The 17,169-nt window shown below is 42.1% G+C and overlaps 1 protein-coding gene across 1 annotated transcript; it reads left to right on the forward strand.

Annotated features, from left to right (window-relative positions):
- The first annotated feature begins 387 nt into the window (after positions 1-387).
- LOC149303700 (transmembrane channel-like protein 7) lies at positions 388-16,615 on the forward strand. The gene is made up of 16 exons (XM_089480805.1): positions 388-414; positions 831-1,171; positions 2,228-2,376; positions 2,479-2,640; positions 4,257-4,342; positions 4,758-4,903; positions 5,023-5,170; positions 6,965-7,138; positions 7,723-7,886; positions 9,729-9,855; positions 10,923-11,020; positions 11,959-12,145; positions 13,777-13,907; positions 14,633-14,788; positions 15,229-15,307; positions 16,078-16,615. The coding sequence occupies exons 1-16, from the start codon at positions 388-390 to the stop codon at positions 16,129-16,131; spliced, it is 2,229 nt and encodes a 742-aa protein (XP_089336931.1). The 3' UTR covers positions 16,132-16,615.
- Positions 16,616-17,169: the final 554 nt, after the last annotated feature.

A 17,169-nucleotide genomic window follows, 5' to 3' on the forward strand; every position in this document is an offset into this window, starting at 1 on the left:
GTGATCCAAAGAATTTTAAGTGGCGGGGGAAGTACACCAAAGAGGCAATTGGAAAAGAAAGGATACATATATTTAGGTATATCCAGCACAAACTGGGGGATGTTAGGAATTTTAAAAAAGAGATACAGTGAGAATGGCAGAAGCTTGATAAAGATAAAAAAGGATATAGAGGTCCATACATGCTCCCTTTGAGGAAAGGATGAGATATGTATGTAATAAACACCTTTTCTTCAAGTCAAATGGATTTATGGTTGAATCCCACTGATGGAGGCCAGAGCATGCAACAGTTATTTTTTAGACTACAACTCCTAGAATCCCCCAGTGTCAGGATCTGACATGCTTGTTAATACTTTATGCTGTATCTGCTTTGGTTTATGATCCTGGAAGATGGGCTGTCTAATATTTTTGGTATTGGTGAGTGGAAGAAATGTTTATATTTTCTGGAGTTGGGAAACAAACAGTGGTATCGGGAGTTGTCAAGAACAGTTCCTTGGGAGTGCCTGGTACAAAGATAAACAACTGGGCAGTCCTGGGAAAAAAACAGTTTGGTTTGGAAGCAAATGAAGTTCAAGCATGCAAAGGAGTTTGAATTGCTTTGTGTTTTTAATATACTGTGTAACCAAAGTTGCTTTAGTCCTAACAATATTGCCCTGCTGTGAACTACTTTAGTTTTTGAATAAAGCTTTCTGTTTTTACAGTGAGACAGATTCCTGAACTAAAGTCATCCAGTACATGACACCCAGCCAGCACAGCACTGGCCAGGAGATCGGTTTGCCAAAATAGTAACTTTTCTGAGTACCGGTGTGACAGATCTGATTTGTATTGTGTAGCTCAATCAAGCAGGAGTCTGGGTGTGCGTGAAAAAGATTATTTTGGGAAATGGGCATCTTTTCCTTGATGCATGTACATCTATTCTATTCTGGATCTTCTCTCCAGAGTCCAGTTGGGATGGCCATGGACCCCCATCTTTATTTCTCCAGCTGCCAAGCAACCAGACATTACGTTTGCGTGGCAACAAGGCAGTAGATTGGGGGGCAGCTTGGGAGAAGACTTCAGAGCCTCCTGTTGATCCTCAGGAACTGATCCCAGAATTTGTGTCAGGGGAGGAAGAGGAAGACAGCAAGCCTTTAAAAGAGCTGCCCCTATCCCTTGGGGAAAAACGAAAACTCAGGTAAAAGGGCAATTGGTTTGTTGAGAGGGGAGGGGCTGATCGTCAAAAGATTTTGAGTTGGGAGGGATTTCTCATCCTGGCACCTTCCAGATGTGTTGGGTTGCAATTCCCATCATAACCAGCCAGGATGGCCCTACCAGCAATATTAAATGTAGAAGATGTGCCATTTTGACCTTTGCATCAAGAAACAATTTGTCTTGGACTAAACGTGGTCTTAACCAATTTAAAAACAAACAAACCTTAATTCCAACTATTTACACTTTTTCTAATAAAGCCCATCCACTGCCTAAAACGGCATCATTTGCACCCACTTCCCTTCCTATGTGCTCTGGTTTCCCAGTATCAATTACTCTTATCTCACAAGGAACCTTAGTTGCTTCCTGAAGCAGACTCCCTCCACGTTTCACATACAACCTCATTAATTCACACGGCTGCTAAAGATAAATAATTAACAATGAATTCAAACTCTGTGGAAATTTATGTACTTTAGGAACTCTTCTGTTTGATGAGAGAACTGATTTGCAAAGTTAAACATGGTAATTAATTTCTTTTAAATACAAAGTCGAACCTTACTTCAACACTGGCAATGGGAAGACTTCTTCCAATACAGTGTTCAAATCCCAGCTCAGCCATGTAAACCCACTGGGTGACCTTAGGCAAGTCAAACACCCTCAGCCCCAGAGGATGGCAATGCCAAACCCGCTCTGATGAAATGTACCAAGAAAATCCCATGATAGGGTTTCGTTCGGGTTGCCATAAGTTGCAAACTACTTGAAGGCACACAACACCAACAAAAAGTGGGACAACAGAGGATTAACTGGGATTGTCTCTGCCAAATTGGGACACTTGGAGGATATGCTGTGATGGAGCTGGTGCCAAATAGGACAGTTGGGTGCCAGTTGATTAGACATGTTTGTGTTGTAGATTGAGTAGAAATGTAACAGGCACATCATTTTATAAGTTTTGAGAAACAAGTGCTACGACCATGAGTTTTGATATGTTCAAATCAAAGCCACGTGGGCTCTTTCTTTCCACTCTTTGCCCCCTTTCCCCAAGAGTTCTGCAAGAACAGGCAGTCAGCAGGCTCAGTGGTTGGGAGCTATGGCACGTGGAGAAACGGCGGGCACTACGTCGCCTCAGAAGCCAGGCAGGAACAGTGATCTCATACGCTGAGATGTGGCGGAGTGCACTACACCACATTGGAGGTATGGGAAGGATCCCTTAAGGAGCATAACGGTGGTGAGAAGGGTTGCTGACTGGTGGTTTTCTGAACCTGCCCTTTGACATCTCATCTTTTATCTTCAAAGGCCATTTTGGAACAGGGATCCAGTCCTACTTTAACTTCCTGCGTTTCTTGGTTCTGATGAATTTTGTTGCCTCTCTGCTGGTGGTGGGATTTGTGGTCGCTCCAAATGCAGCGTTCGAGAACTTGCATCTCAATCGGACAAGTCAACAGAACAGCAGTTGGGGTGGGTCTTTAAGCCTGGTATATTGAATAAAGAATGATTTCAACCAATCAGTATGAATGTGCTAAAACTCCCAGTTATACCGAAAAGGAGAGATTTTATCTTCCTCTTTTGATCGACCCCCTCATGTATCTAACAGCTGAGCAAAAGGCAAAAATTAAGCTTTTCTATCTTTGTGTTTACATGGTGCCAAAATCCATGAAAGGCTTGATAGTCAGAATGAGGAAAAAGCTCTCAGGAACAAATTACTACATTTTGAAGTATATGAAGCAATATGCCTTGCCACTTAAAGAGGTGGTAGTGGATGTAAGATTACTTGAAGTAAGTAAAGTAACACACATTACATAATAGACCATATGTGCATGTGTGCAAGAAGCATCTGCCTATATTCCTACAGAAAGGCATAGATCAAGGATATAATCCACCAAAATTTGCCAGCATTCTCTGGAGATCTCAGCAGATGATGATATGACGATATCATCAGTCTGCATGTGGCTATGGAAACACAGTTAAACATCTATCCAATCTCCTTCACTCTTCTCCATTCTCCACCAGCAATAGAATGGTAATTGGTAACAGCAATCACAGTGACAGCAGCCAACATGGTGCAGTGGTTTGAGCATTGGGACTATGACTCTAGAGATCAGGGTTCGATTCCCTGCTTGGCTGTGGAAACCCACTACTACTACTACTACTACTAATATAATTTATTTATATTCCACCTTTCCTGGGGGAAACAAGGCAGATTACAACAAGTAATCCTTTGGCAAGTAACACACTCTCAGCTTCAAAGGAAAAGCAATGGCATACCCCCCCTTTTGAACAATCTTGCCAATAAAACCCCATGACAGGTTCACCTTAGGGTCCCATTAGTATGAAACAACTTGAAGGCACACAACACTAACAAACAAATTACAATGACATGAGGTGACTGAGTGGGTGGTCAGGGCAGGGGGAACAAGAGAACACCAACCTCTGCAACAACATCCCCCCCCCCCCGGCAAATATACCTACTCAAGCATCAGATGGGATTATACTTGGGCATGTCTCTAACACAATGCCAGTTTAAGTATGTTTCCACATATTTACATTATTTTAAAATTACTTCATCAGTTTGGATCAGGACTGGGAATCATGTGCTCTTCCAGATATTGCTGGACTGCATGTCCAGCCCTTGCCACCATAGGCAATGGTGAGGAATGCTGGGATTTGCAATCTGACAACATTTGGAGGCTGCATGATTCCCTCCCTTAATTCACTCTGTTATAACATGTGTGTCAAAATAAGAACCACCATTGGTTTATTTTGGAAGTATGGAAACGGCATCTGTAAGAGAAACTGATCTATAACAATGAGGTCTCAAAACCTAATTTTTAGAAATCAACAACAGCTTATTTGTAGAATGGCTGTGTTCTCCATCATATAGCAAGCTTGGCACTTGTGTACCAAATTAATGGAATGTATAACCCTTTTGTTAGATCTGTGTTGAGGTGATCACCCTGTCCCAAAACTCCTGGGTTAAGAGGGTCTAACCAAGCTAGAGCAGTAGTGTGTAGGAATCTTAGGTTCTATAGGAAGTAAGGGATTAATTAACTCTTTCCCCTGACTATTCCTTTCAGTTAATGCAACATGTCTGCATTACAACCCTTCTCCACAAGGATTGGTCAGCTACTTTTCCTACATCATGGATCTTCTATCAGGCCAGGTAAGAGAATGCATTCCAAGAGTAAGCTCAAAAAGTGATATTTATTTAGTTATTTATATATATATATATATATATATATATATATATATATATCCCGCCCTTCAGCCCTAATGGCTCTCAGGGCGGCTTACAATTATTGTTTTTAATCAGACAGTTCCCTGCCCTCAGGCTTACAATCTAAAAGACACGAAACAAAAGGAGAAGGGAATGGTGGAGGGAAAGGGGATGGGGTCCAGTGGTTCTTCTCTCCCTCTGAGGCCTGGACCAAGGCAGATGGATTGGAGGGAGGGCTCTTCCTTCTTCCAGTCTAGTCCTGATGGAGCTGGACCTGCCTGGTGAACTCCCTCTCAGGCCAGCGGATGGCAGTCATATGGTCATTTCTTTCCAGTGCTTGTGACTGTATGTCTCTCTGCAGGGCTTCATGGAGCTCACCTACATGTTCTATGGCTACTACCAAAATTCAGCTGTTGATTTTGTTGGCTTCTCATATAATGTCCCCCTTGCATATCTGCTCACAGTGCTTTTCTACCTTCTCTTCTGCCTGGCATGGATTGTCCGGAGGTGAGAACAAATCTGCACCACAAAAGTCATCTTATACAGTCACTCTCCATAGGAGGTTGCATCTCTAGAAATCCTTTGTTTAAGTACCTGCCTCTCTATTTGCTTCCGTCCTTCTCCAGGTCAGTCTATAGTCTCAAACGCAGCCTGGTTAGTGAAGACGCTTCCCTTGGATCTTACAGTGATAAAATCTTTGCTGGCTGGGATTTTGGCCTGATGCAAGAGAAGATGGTACAGTTAAGGCACAAGAGTATTCGCTATGAACTGAGGGTAAGGCAGAACCAGGAAGGTCAAAAATACATGTTATGCTGATGGGGTTAAGATTTAATTGCACTGGACCAGGAAAAAGATAGCTAATTGAGTCAGGGTATGGTCTATGGACACATGATACAGCAAACCTCCTGAAGTTTAGCAAGGCTGGACTAGATCAGTGCTTTGATGAGAGATCAGCTGGGTAACCCATATATTCATTGCCATCAGTTGCATGGAAGGAAGTCAGGATGGGAAAATAATAAACAATGAAGTGGTTTTGAGTCTTGGACTATGACTCTGGAGACTAGGGTTCAATTCCCAGTTTGGCCTTGAAACCCACTGGGTGACCTTGGGCAAGTCATACTCTCTCAGCCTCAAGTAATGGCAAACCTCCTCTGAGCAAAACTTGCCAAGAAAACCCCATGATAGGTTTGCCTTAGGGTCCCCAAAATGACTTGAAGGCACAACAATAGCAGCAACAAACAGATTATATTCAGGGTGGAATAAACAGACTCTGCTTGCCTTCTTGCTACTTTCCTTTTTCAAAATGCCTATTAACCAGAGCTATCTATAAAAATGTGCAATATGACAAAAATATTACACCAACTAAAGCCGTAGACCCTTGAATAAGGGGTGTGTGTATGTAGGTTTCACACACACACCGTTGCAAGACTAGGATGCATTGAGTCTCCCACGCCGCAGATCTGGAAAACTGAACCACCAAGATCCCTATGTAGTTGAATCTCCACAAGATTTATCCATCAGAGGTCTACTGAATGATCAAGCATTAAGAAATATCAAGGCAGCAATTGTGGTTGAGCCATCCCAGGAGTAATAAAGATTGCAGTCTATCCTATGCACAGTTACCTGGGAGTAATCTACATCAAATATATGGAGGGTATCTCTGTATGCACATTGTACTTGTGAGTCTTCCTATTTAAGGATGACTGAATGAGTAAAGATGGGAAAAGTAATTTGCCTCCTCCTGCTAGTACTGCAGTTAGGGAAAATTAATAGCAACCTGCCTGCCCATATTGAGTCCTCCTATCCTAAAAACAATTTGTGGTCCCTCATTAAAATCAGAAGAATAGTAGACTGCAATAAAACACATGCTTTTTGTCTAAGACAAAGAGAGCCAGAGAGGCATAGTGGTTTGAGCATTGGACCATTACTCTGGAGATCAGAGTTCAAATCCTCATCGGTCACAGAAATGCACTAGGTGACCTTGGTCAAGTCATATTCTCTCAGCCTCAGAGGCAGGCAAAGGCCACCTGCCTCTGAACAATCTTGCCATGCAAACCCCATGATGGTTTTGTCCTAGAGTCACCGTAAGGAATGACTTGAAGACACACAACAACAGAGTCCCCAGAGGCCAACAAAAGTATCATTGTTTGGTGGAATTTTGTTCGAATTTATAAAAGGGGGAGTAACCTTATGTAGAGTCGTACTTCCTCCCCTTTCCTATACCCCCTATATACCACATTTTGCATCTTCATAGCAAGTAGCAATGCAAGAGACGTAGGTTTCTTTGTATCTCCAATATGTTGGATCCCACTGTCAGTTTCCCCCTCTTCTCCTATGAAGAGAAGGGGGGCAAGAGAGTTGCTAATTCTTTACAGTTCCTGACAGGTTTTACTATCCTTAGATATAAATATTACATAACTGAGGGTTTTTTTCTCCCTTTCTCCCTGCTTTTAATTAACATCCATTTTTGAAAAGAACAAATGGAGATTTGTACAGGGATAATCACTTAGGGACTTGGTTTGTTCTGGGCTGCTAACCTTTTGCAACCTTTTTCTTCTTTGGCTCCAGATGGATCTAGAGGAAGCAGCACTCCGCAAGCACCAGGCAGAACAAACCACAGCACAGCGAGTCTGTCTTTATGCTCTCAGAGGTCTGATCAACATCCTGGTTTTGGGGCTGCTGGGAGCATCATTTTATTGCATCTACCGGGCAACAGATTATTCTCAGTGGCTACTGGGAAGGGTAAGGAAATGACCCTCAGTTTACACATGCTACCTACCCCTTACCAGCTTAATCATAAAGTTGGAAAGGGCTAAAGATTCAACCCAGATTCTTTCTAGATTGTTTTCACCACTGAATAATGCCTTAGATCAGTGCCCAGAACTAAACACAGTATTATTGCAGGGAAGTTCTGAGCAAAGCAGAATAGACTGATACTATTACTTACCTCTTGCCTCTTGATTTTATCATAGTGATCATAGTGACAGCTCAGTTGTCATTCCCCTCGCCCTGGAAAATGGCGGACTTAAGTGGACACAAGACTTTTTTTTTTACATTGCCTTTGAATAGCAACTGCACTGTGGAAAAATTGGTTTAAGAATCTAGTGACAATGGCCCTGTGTTCTGGTCTTTGAACAGACTGCTCTGCCTATCACTACATTATAAACCTCTTGAGGTGCTGCCTGTAACAACAGAAATGTAATGCTCTCTCCCCCATTTAGCCTCCTCCATCCACCCTTATCTCTGTGAAAAGGAAAAGGTCAAAGTCAGTCCACTGCTTTTCTCAATGAACTTACCCTGATCAATCTTTCCATTTCTTTCCACAGACAGACTCCCCAATCAAAGGTCAGTTCTTCCTGGAGCTCCTGGTGGCTTATCTTCCATCGATTGTCATCACAGTTGCCAACCTCATTGTCCCGCTAATCTCCGAGGGCATCGTCCGATTAGAGAAATATCCTCTCAGCTTTGAAATCAAAATAACACTTCTCAGGTATAGAACATCCCCCTGGAAGCTCTGATGCACCTAGTATAACCTAGCTGCTCTTCCTTGTAGATGCAACTGTCGCATTCAAAAAGGGGTGGATTAATTATTGTGGTAATCAAGTTTAAAAATGGAAGCCTTTTCTATAGTCTAATGGTATCCTCATCCTTGTCCTAAACAGTAGGGAGCCCATCTTGATTTCTGTAGCAACTAAATTATGTTCAGCTGCTCTAAATGATAGATCCTTGAAGCTTAATTAATTATCATGCTAAGTAAATAGTAGACTAGGGACCTTTTTGCACTACACAATTATAGTGTTTTATATTTCACATTAACTGCCATGGTTCCATCCTGTGGAATCTGGGATTTGTAGTTTAGGGAGAGGTTTTATAATTTTCAGCCAGAGGGTTCCAGTTGTCACCAAAGTACAAACCGCAGGATGCTATAGGCATGGAATAAAGTGGAATATCAAAGCTATAATAATCTGAAAGGGCCCAAGAGGACCTTTTACAGCTGTGTCTTCTATGAGATCAGTTTAGTGAGTAGCAAGAATTGTATTGCTTCCTGAAGTTCCTGAGATTTTGTTGATGGGACTGAGCTTTAATAGTTTAGACAGCAGGCCTGGTTAGTAACATTGTGTAGTATCTGTGGTCTAGGATAGATGGGGGGGCTGAGGCTGCATCCACACTGCAGAAATAATCCAGTTTGAGACCACTTTAACTGTTGTGGCTCAATGCTATGGAATCCTGGGAATTGTAGTTCAATGGGGCACCAGAACTCTCTGAAAGAGAAAGCTAAATGTCTCACAAAACTGCAGTTCCTAGAATTCCCTACCATTGAGCCATGGCAGCTAATGTGGATAATTTCTGCTGTGCAGATGCAGCCTGAGATATGGAATGGGTAGTCAAATAGTACTAGAACAGGGCTGTACCTACTTGCTATAGATTTGTCACACAGCATACTCACAGCCACTGTTTTCACAGGCCTATGTCTCTCCAAATCTCTCAGACGGCCCTTTAATTTTTTTTTAAAAAAAGTGTGTTTGTGAACTGCCTTCTTCTCTTCCAAGCCTCCTTTTAAATAGTTTGCAGCTCCCCCTCATTCCAGTATTGTTTAACATTAAACCCCCCTCCTCAACAAACTGCTTTTTAAAACCAGACGTGGGCAACACTTTGGGGACCTGCTGCAGTTACCCATCACTGTACTTGGTCAGGCTTTAATTTTCTTCATATCCATTTCAGCTGGAAGAAGCAAACGACTTTATCATATGGAGGAAATTGGGGGATTCAAAAAGCATCATCCAGAGAAAGTCGCATGATCGTGGCTAAGATTATCACATGATGTCGCGATTAGAGAGGACTTATCCCAGGAATAACCAGCAACAAATCATTCACGGGGAAATCCTGTAAATTATTTGTTGCTGGTTAATCCCTGGTTATTCCTGGGATAAGCCTCTAATTGCGATGTGTGTGATAATCTTAGCCATGATTGTGCGACTTTCCCTGGATAATGCATTTTGAATCCCCTGATTTTCCCCCATCTGATAAAGTCCATAGTCTAAAAATGTGAAAAGATCAATGTAACAGATGTAGAGCTGAAACCGAAATGAAAGAACAGCTGTGCTAATATTTCAAACACATTTTGAGATCAAAACACTGTCTCAAGGGAACACTTTAAAACAATTTGAATATCCCCAGCACCTTCAAAAGGCTTACTCAAGACCATAGATTACTAAAAGTAACACAGTACACAAAATTATTCAGTGATCTATGGAGGAAGCCAGAGTATGTGGTGCTATTTTCTTTCCTCATCAGCTGACAATCTACATGTCTACTTTTTTTGTGTTGTCAGGAATGTTTTTCTGCGTATCGCAAGCTTGGTGGTTGTCCTCGTCTCACTCTGGGTCCAGATTACCTGTAATGGGGACCCAGAGAAATCAGAATGTCGGAACTGTGGCTATAACAATCAGCTTAATCCGGTAAGTTCCAGGCAGTCCAAGAGGTTTGGAGCCAAAATACCAGGACTCTCTTGTTGAAGTGTAAGGTTTAGTACACTATGCTTTGGCTAGACCTTGTTCTCTTAACAGAAACTAGATTTATCTATCAGAAGGGGTCACTTGTGGGGAAGAGAACTATGTCTGGTAGGGTGTGTTTGAGAGCCAATGTGCTGCATTGGTTTCAGTGCTGGACAAGGACTCTGAAATTGCTGTCACACTGCAAAAATCAATGCAATTTGACATTGTTTTATCTGTCATGGCTCCATCCTCAGGAAACCTGGGATCTGCAGTTTATTGTGGCACTAGAGCTCTCTGACTTAGAAGGCTAAATAGCTCACAATACTGCACAGCATTATCTCACAAAACTACATAGCATTGAGCCATGGTGGTTAAAGCGGTGTCAAACTGCATTTATTCTGCAGTGCAGATGCAGCTTGAGAGACCAGGATTTGACTCCTTTTTCAGCCAGGAAAACCCACTGAGTGACCTTGGGCAAGTCACACTCTCTCAGCCTTAGAAAAAGGCAATGACAAGCTGAATACAGTCAGCCCTCCATATCCACAGATTTTTTTTCTCCACGGATTCAAGCATCCATGGCTTGAAAATATTTTTAACACATATATACATTCCAAAAAGCAAACCTGGATTTTGCCATTTTATATAAGGGATACCATTTTACAATGCCATTGAATTTAATGGGACTTGTGCATCCATGGATTTTGGTATCCATGGGGGTCTTGGAACCAAACCCCAGTACATACTGAGGGTCCACTGTATACTGTATGAAGGAAAATCTCTGGTAGAGTTGCTAAAAGTCAGCATTGACTTGAAGGCACATACCAAGAAGAATAACAAGAAGGGTGGGTTCAGAGAGTGTAACAGGAAAGGGATGCCAAGGTAGAGAGAGGGTAGTTGGCAAATGTGTACTCCTGGTTTATTTGGGAGAGAAAGTGCAGGGCTTTGGAGATGCAGCAGAGGGAAAACTGGACATTTAAAGATGAAGCTTATATTTCAAGGAGGATCTGAGATAACTCTTTCTGCCTCTCCAGTGCTGGGAGACTTCCGTGGGACAGGAAATGTACAAGCTGATGATCTTCGACTTGCTTATCATGCTGCTTGTTGTGATATTTGTAGAATTTCCAAGAAAGTAAGTTTATATATATATATATCATATATCTTCTGTGTTATAGGAGCTTGGTTTAAGATTTCCATTATTAGTAACTCAGATCCAAAACAGACTGCAGAATCCAGTTTGAGACCACTTTAACTGCCCTGTCTCAATGCTTGGGAATACTGGAAATTGTAATTCTGTGAGACATTTAGCCTTCTCTGTCAGAGAGCTCAGGTGTCACAATAAACTACAATCCCCAGGATTCCCTAGCATTGATCCAGGGCAGTTAATGTAGTCTCAAATTGGTTTATTTCTGCAGTCTGTTTTGGACCTCAGATAACTTTTGCCAAGATGGGGGTAGGTTGCATGATGGGTAAGGCTTTTATGTTTTCTTTTGGGTATGTAGGTTTAGTTTGACTTCAGCACTACCAGTTTGCTCTAGAAATCCCATCTTTTGTCTACTTGACCTTTAGGTAAGATCCAGGTAGCAGTGTTGCTGTCCCATTGCATTCTGGCTGTTTTCTCTCCTTCCGCCTCACTGCTTGGTGCCCTTTATTTTTGTTTGGTTTCAAAATGAAATTTCAGCATCACCCGGTCCAACAGAGACAAACAAAATGGAATTGAGATTTTTGTTAGGGTTACTGCGTCTGATTAATAGCTTCCCTTTTAATCCTTCTGCTTCTGATTCTGTGTGTATGTTCTAACATCAGAACAGCTTTACCGAAGTTAGACTTTTACTTGCCCCTTACTTTAGGGGTGTGTGTGACAAGGGGGCTTTCATTACTGGCTTCCTCATATGTCCCACCACTACCAAGTTTAATGCACAAAATGACACTACAGAAATAAAAAGCTGAAAGGAATTTAAAGGGCATAAAATGTTTATCTTCAAGTCATGATCCAGAACATTCCATCAGTATTTTATTTCACTCCATCTTTATTATCTGCTAATAATAATTATCTGCTTTGTCTTTTAGGATGCTGGTAACTTTCTTGTCCTCCTGTCCATTGCTGAAATTGTTGGGGCAACAGGAATTTATGGTGCCCTCCAATGTCCTGGACCTGGTTTATGGGCAGACCCTGTGCTGGACAGGGGCTCTTTTCTGTCCCCTACTGCCTGTACTCAACACTGTCAAATATATTGCTGTCTTCTACCTGAAAAAGGTGATACTGGGATAGAGAGAGTTCTGACAGCAATGGTTTTGGGAAATGTAGTTCTGGAGTGTAACTATAAGAGGGTTGGGTAGGAGAAGGAAACAAGTGTTGGGCCTCCTGGCTTCTGCTCGTGAGTCCAACATACTTGCTTTCACACTCATGTATTGCTCTGACTGATCCACCACTGAAATACCTTAGATCAATGGTTCTCAATTTTTGGTCCTCCTGGACTTCTGGTTTTGGACTTCAACGCCCAGAGGCCCTAGCCAGCTTGGCCAACAGTCAGGAATTGTGGGAGCTGAAGGTGAAAACATCTGGAAGACCAAAGTTTGGGAATCACTATATTCAAAGCTGGAGGATGCTCATACACCTTTAAATATCTTTGTGTCTTGAAGGCACACAACAACAGCAACAACAACAGCAACAACAACAGCAATGCACAAGACATCTGTGACTTCTTCTGCCTATTCTCAATTTTTGACATCTCTCCCCTTGCCTTCTTGCCTGAAGCATCTTACAGCCCTGGTCAATTCCAACTATTTGAGTAAAAGGATAGACATTTGGCCCTAGGAAAGAATGGTTCACAACTTCCATAGCAATAGCCACTTTATCCTCTGTGTCCCTGGGGGATTTAAGACAGGATTGCAATATTTAACTGCCTGGTTAGATTACTCAATACAAAGCTTAGTCTCATAAGTGGTGCTCCCTAAGAATCAGAAACACATGTGCAGTAGTTTCATGCAACTAGTTATGAAGGCTTTGGTGGCAAGCATCAACAGAAGAGGCATCCCTGCTCCCTGTTTTTTCCTCAGAGGAGGGAGTGCCTCTTCTGAAATGATGCTGAATGTGACACAGCTAGTGCATACAAAGTGTCCATCATGCTTTGGCAATATGATAGATATAAATATTAATCAAGTAAAATACCTCTGATTAATTGATCCAACATTGTATTGAAGGCTTTATTTAAAAGTTGTATGATTATTCCCTGTTTTTGACCTGAGTGTTGGACTTACTGGAGGGCAACAGGTATTTTTTGATCATTGAAGACACTGGCTGCTTTGGGTGACATTCTCTAACCTATACCTTGGGAAAGATACTTTTTGGACTATGATAGCTGGAATCCCCATACTCTAGGAGCTGTAATTTCCGAAGTTTTGCTCAAGCCATACCATGCCAATATCTCTTCTGATCTTTGAACGGATTGGGAACTAGCAGGATCAGCACTAGTGGCCAGGCCCATTAGGCTGAATGAAATGGTTACATCAGGTGTAAGTTCTTTGGTTTGGAGTCTGAAGAAGGGGCAGCAAATTGTGTGTGTGTATATTGCTTCTAGGGACATTGTGGATTTTTCTCTCTCAGGTGTCCAAATAACTCAACCAACCCTTGACTCAGTGGCAAAGGCTGGCATTGACTAGTGGCACAGACCTATTAGACTTAGGGCCAGCTCAATCTCAAATGGCTTGGGGAATTTACAGCTCCTAGTGTATGGGGATTCCAGATATTAATGCATGGTTTATCTCCTGCTAGACATCTGCCGTTTCAATGGATTCTCCTGGGAAGGGCATGGATGGGGTTACAGCAGGAAAGTCAGGAGTCTGGCCCCATGAGCTTTTGGTTGTTGTCTTCTCTTTTGGTTCTAGCTCACCCTCTTTGCTAACTGCCGCCCCGCTGACCGGACCTTCCGTGCCTCCAGCTCCAATTTCTTCTTTCTCTTGGTTTTGCTCTTGGGTCTGACAATTTCCTGCATTCCTGCCCTATACAGCATGTTTGTGTAAGTACAATAACAACACCTTCTCACACAGGGCCACTGCAAATCCTAAAAGGGAGCTACTTGTTCAAATGCCATGCAAACTCACAAGAGATATTGTTGTTGTTGGAAAACCTGTGCCACTTAATTAGGAGAACTAGACAAACTATAAGGTTGTTTGGCATGGTCAGGTATTAAATGGGCAAAATGCACTCCTAGGCCTGCCTGCAGTTCCCAAGGCTGACTTTGTGGCCTTCAGCCCCTCCAAACTCCCCATACTTCTCTTTTTCTGGCCATAAAATAGGGTCAATTGCCTCTGTAGGAGTTTGCTGTTGTGTGCGTTCCGGTTGTTTCCAATGTACGGTGACCCTAAGCCAACCCTATCAGAGGGGTTTCTTGGCAAGATTGGTTCAGGGAAGGTGGCCATCGCTTTCCTGTGAGGCTGAGAAGGTGTGATTTCCCTAAGGCACCCAGATGTTTTTCATGGCTGAATTGGGATCTGAGTCCTAATCTTCTGCAGTCCTAATCCAGCACTCAAACCAATATACTAGTTTGGCTCTCATTCTAGTAATTAAAATTAATATTTTGAATAGGTTTCAGGACCCCCTTGCACTGTTTAACATCAGGGAATACCTGTTTTTCAAAACCAAAGATGGGTCTCCAGCTGCTTTTGGTTTTCTTCCCCATTTTCTGGCAATCTGTTCTGTCTGCTACAAATGCTTCAGTCTTCTCTTGCTTTTCTCCTCCAGCATGCGTCCTTCCAAGGCCTGTGGCCCATTCCAGGGTGAGCCCACCATGTGGAACACTGTCAGCAGTGCTATATCAGAATTACCCAACACTGCCAGGGCCTTCCTCGGATTTGTGGGCTCTCTAGCATTTGCTGTTCCTTTGTTCCTGATACTGAGGTGAGTAGGGAATAGGTGTCCTCCAGATTTTGTTCTGTTTCTTGAGGCAGAGCAAAATTGTAAACAGTTATCTTTTTTGGACTACAACAGCCATGGCAATTCGAGGGGAGGGGGTATCCTGGAAGTTGTGGACCTGAAAGGTTATTTTCCAAGTGCTGAGATGGGAGAAGGGAAGGAAAACAAAGGGCTTTGAGTCCTAGAGTCCTGCATCTGATGAAACAAAGCACCAGTGTTGCCAATTTCCAGGGAATTCCCCAATATCCGGGGAATTTAATTAATTTCTTTCTGGGGATTTTGTCTGAATAATAATAATAAATATTGGGGAATTCTGTGGATTTTGGTAAAACATTCTGGGGATATATTTTTGAGGCTTGTTGGCAACACTGAAAAGCACTCTGTTCTTACGTTTGTCTCCTTTCTTTTGCATGCCCTCCTCTAAGCATCCTCATGTTCTACCTTAAGGCATGGGCTGACTCCTATAGCTCTGTGGTCAAAGGCCTCAAAAGACAGCTCCGTCTGGTGAGTGGTTCATAAAGAACATTTTCATAGAATTAGCAAGGAACTGTAATTCCAGAATGAGTTGATTGAGGGTGGACAACTGGTACGCAGAAGGGCTAAAGAATGAATGTACGGATTAACACAAGAATCAGGATGACACAACCAGAGCCAAATCTATGGTGGCAGAAGTGAAGGTGGCTGTAGTGGCAAGAAGAAAGAGGTCATGGATGCTGTTGCTGCTATTATATTTTTGTTGTTATCCTCCTGTCTTTTCCCCAGTGTGGGACAATGTTAAACATGTTTGGGGGGGGGGGTTGGGCTATGTGGCCATGTTCTAGAAGAGTTTCTTCCTGACATTTTGCCAGCATCTGTGGCTGGCATCTTCAGAGAATGTTTGCCTGGAAAGGACTTGGATATATATATATATTGTGTGACCTGGAAAGGCAGGAGTGATTTGCATGTGTTTTGTTGGTTGCTAATGGCAGGCCTCAGGGTGGGAGGGTCTGCAAAAGAGGATTAGTGTCATAATCTTCCCTTGTAAAATGGCAAGCAGATCTCAGTGATGTGAACAGATACTAAAACAATGTTAGAGATGGCATGATGGGAAAAATAGTTGTATTGATCCAGTCACAGCTGTCCTCAAATTCTCTAGATGTGCAGCACTAAAACTTCTACTATCCCAGGCTACTTGCCTGAAGTTGTAGTTCAGAACATCTGGATTGTGGAAAGACGACAAGTATGTGATAATGGATAAGAATATTTTCACTAGTTTTCTCTTCTCTTTCACTCAGGCGGGCCAAGACAAGCTATTCCTAGTGAAACAGATCTCTGAGCTGAGCCAATGAAACAGAAGCTTGTGCAACAAGATGCATTTTTTCTTTCTGGAAATAATTTAAAGATATCATTGCATGTGTGTGTGTGATTTACTGTATTGATTCTCCAGTTCTTGACCATCGGTTCAAGTCCTGGATGCTTCAAACCTTGTCTGTTTTGCAGTTCTCCTAAAAATGGTTTCTGGCCACATTTGTTCTTCCATATGTGTATTTTTAAATCTTGTGAGGGGCAGAATATGTCCTGTTGTGCCAACCTTGTACCATAACGTGATGTGATCCTTCTGGGAATAGTTGCCATTTTGGAGTTTGCATTGTAACATTCCACTTTGTACATTGTTGTGTTAGGGCTTGGCTCTAAATGTATGATGCATTATTTGAGTAAGTAGGGTATTATGATTAGATGTATTAGTTTTAAGGATGGAGGGAGGGAATAATGGGATTTGTTTTACTGTGTTGTGTGTTTCATTGTTGTAAGCCACTTCGATCTTATTGAAGAGATGGGATAGAAATAAATTTTATTATTATTATTATTATTATGAATAAAAGATTAAGCATTCACATTCTGAATCAAAATTCTGCAAAACTTTGACACTTGTATTGAAGATGTGGAACTTCCAAACTTTTACGGTAATTGTTGTTTTCATAAAAAGATGCATAAACGCTGAGACTCTGGGAACAAAACTAAGAAAATATTGATTCAAAATCTTGTAAGATTCACCAATCCCTGCGTTAGGAAGATCCTGCCAATTGCACATGTAAAATTTGTGTGGATTCAAGTTCCAGTCTATTTTAGGTTTATCTGACAGCAAGTCCAACAGCCTTTAGTGGTCTCTATGTAGACTTGTCCATTATTTATTATTTAGAGTATTTATACCCCACTTTATCATAGAATCATAGAGTTGGAAGAGACCACAAGAGCCATCCAGTCCAACCCCATTCTGCCATGCAGGAAATCTAAATCATAGCATCCCCATGGCCATCCAACCTCTGTTTAAAGACCTCCAAGGAGGGAGACTCCACTGCACTCCGAGGAAGGAGTGTCTTCCACTG

Source organism: Sceloporus occidentalis, unplaced genomic scaffold (genome assembly GCF_023333645.1).
Source record: "Sceloporus occidentalis isolate IW3139 unplaced genomic scaffold, rSceOcc1.0.p SCAF_14, whole genome shotgun sequence".
Classification (NCBI taxonomy): Eukaryota; Metazoa; Chordata; class Lepidosauria; order Squamata; family Phrynosomatidae; genus Sceloporus; species Sceloporus occidentalis.

Excerpts from the sequence above, each read along its gene's own strand:
- LOC149303700 (XM_089480805.1), top strand. The coding sequence starts at position 388 with ATGGGCTGTCTAATATTTTTGGTATTG. Across the intron at positions 1,172-2,227 it reads GGGGAAAAACGAAAACTCAG|AGTTCTGCAAGAACAGGCAG; the intron begins GTAAAAGGGCAA and ends CCTTTCCCCAAG. Across the intron at positions 11,021-11,958 it reads TTTGTAGAATTTCCAAGAAA|GATGCTGGTAACTTTCTTGT; the intron begins GTAAGTTTATAT and ends TTTGTCTTTTAG.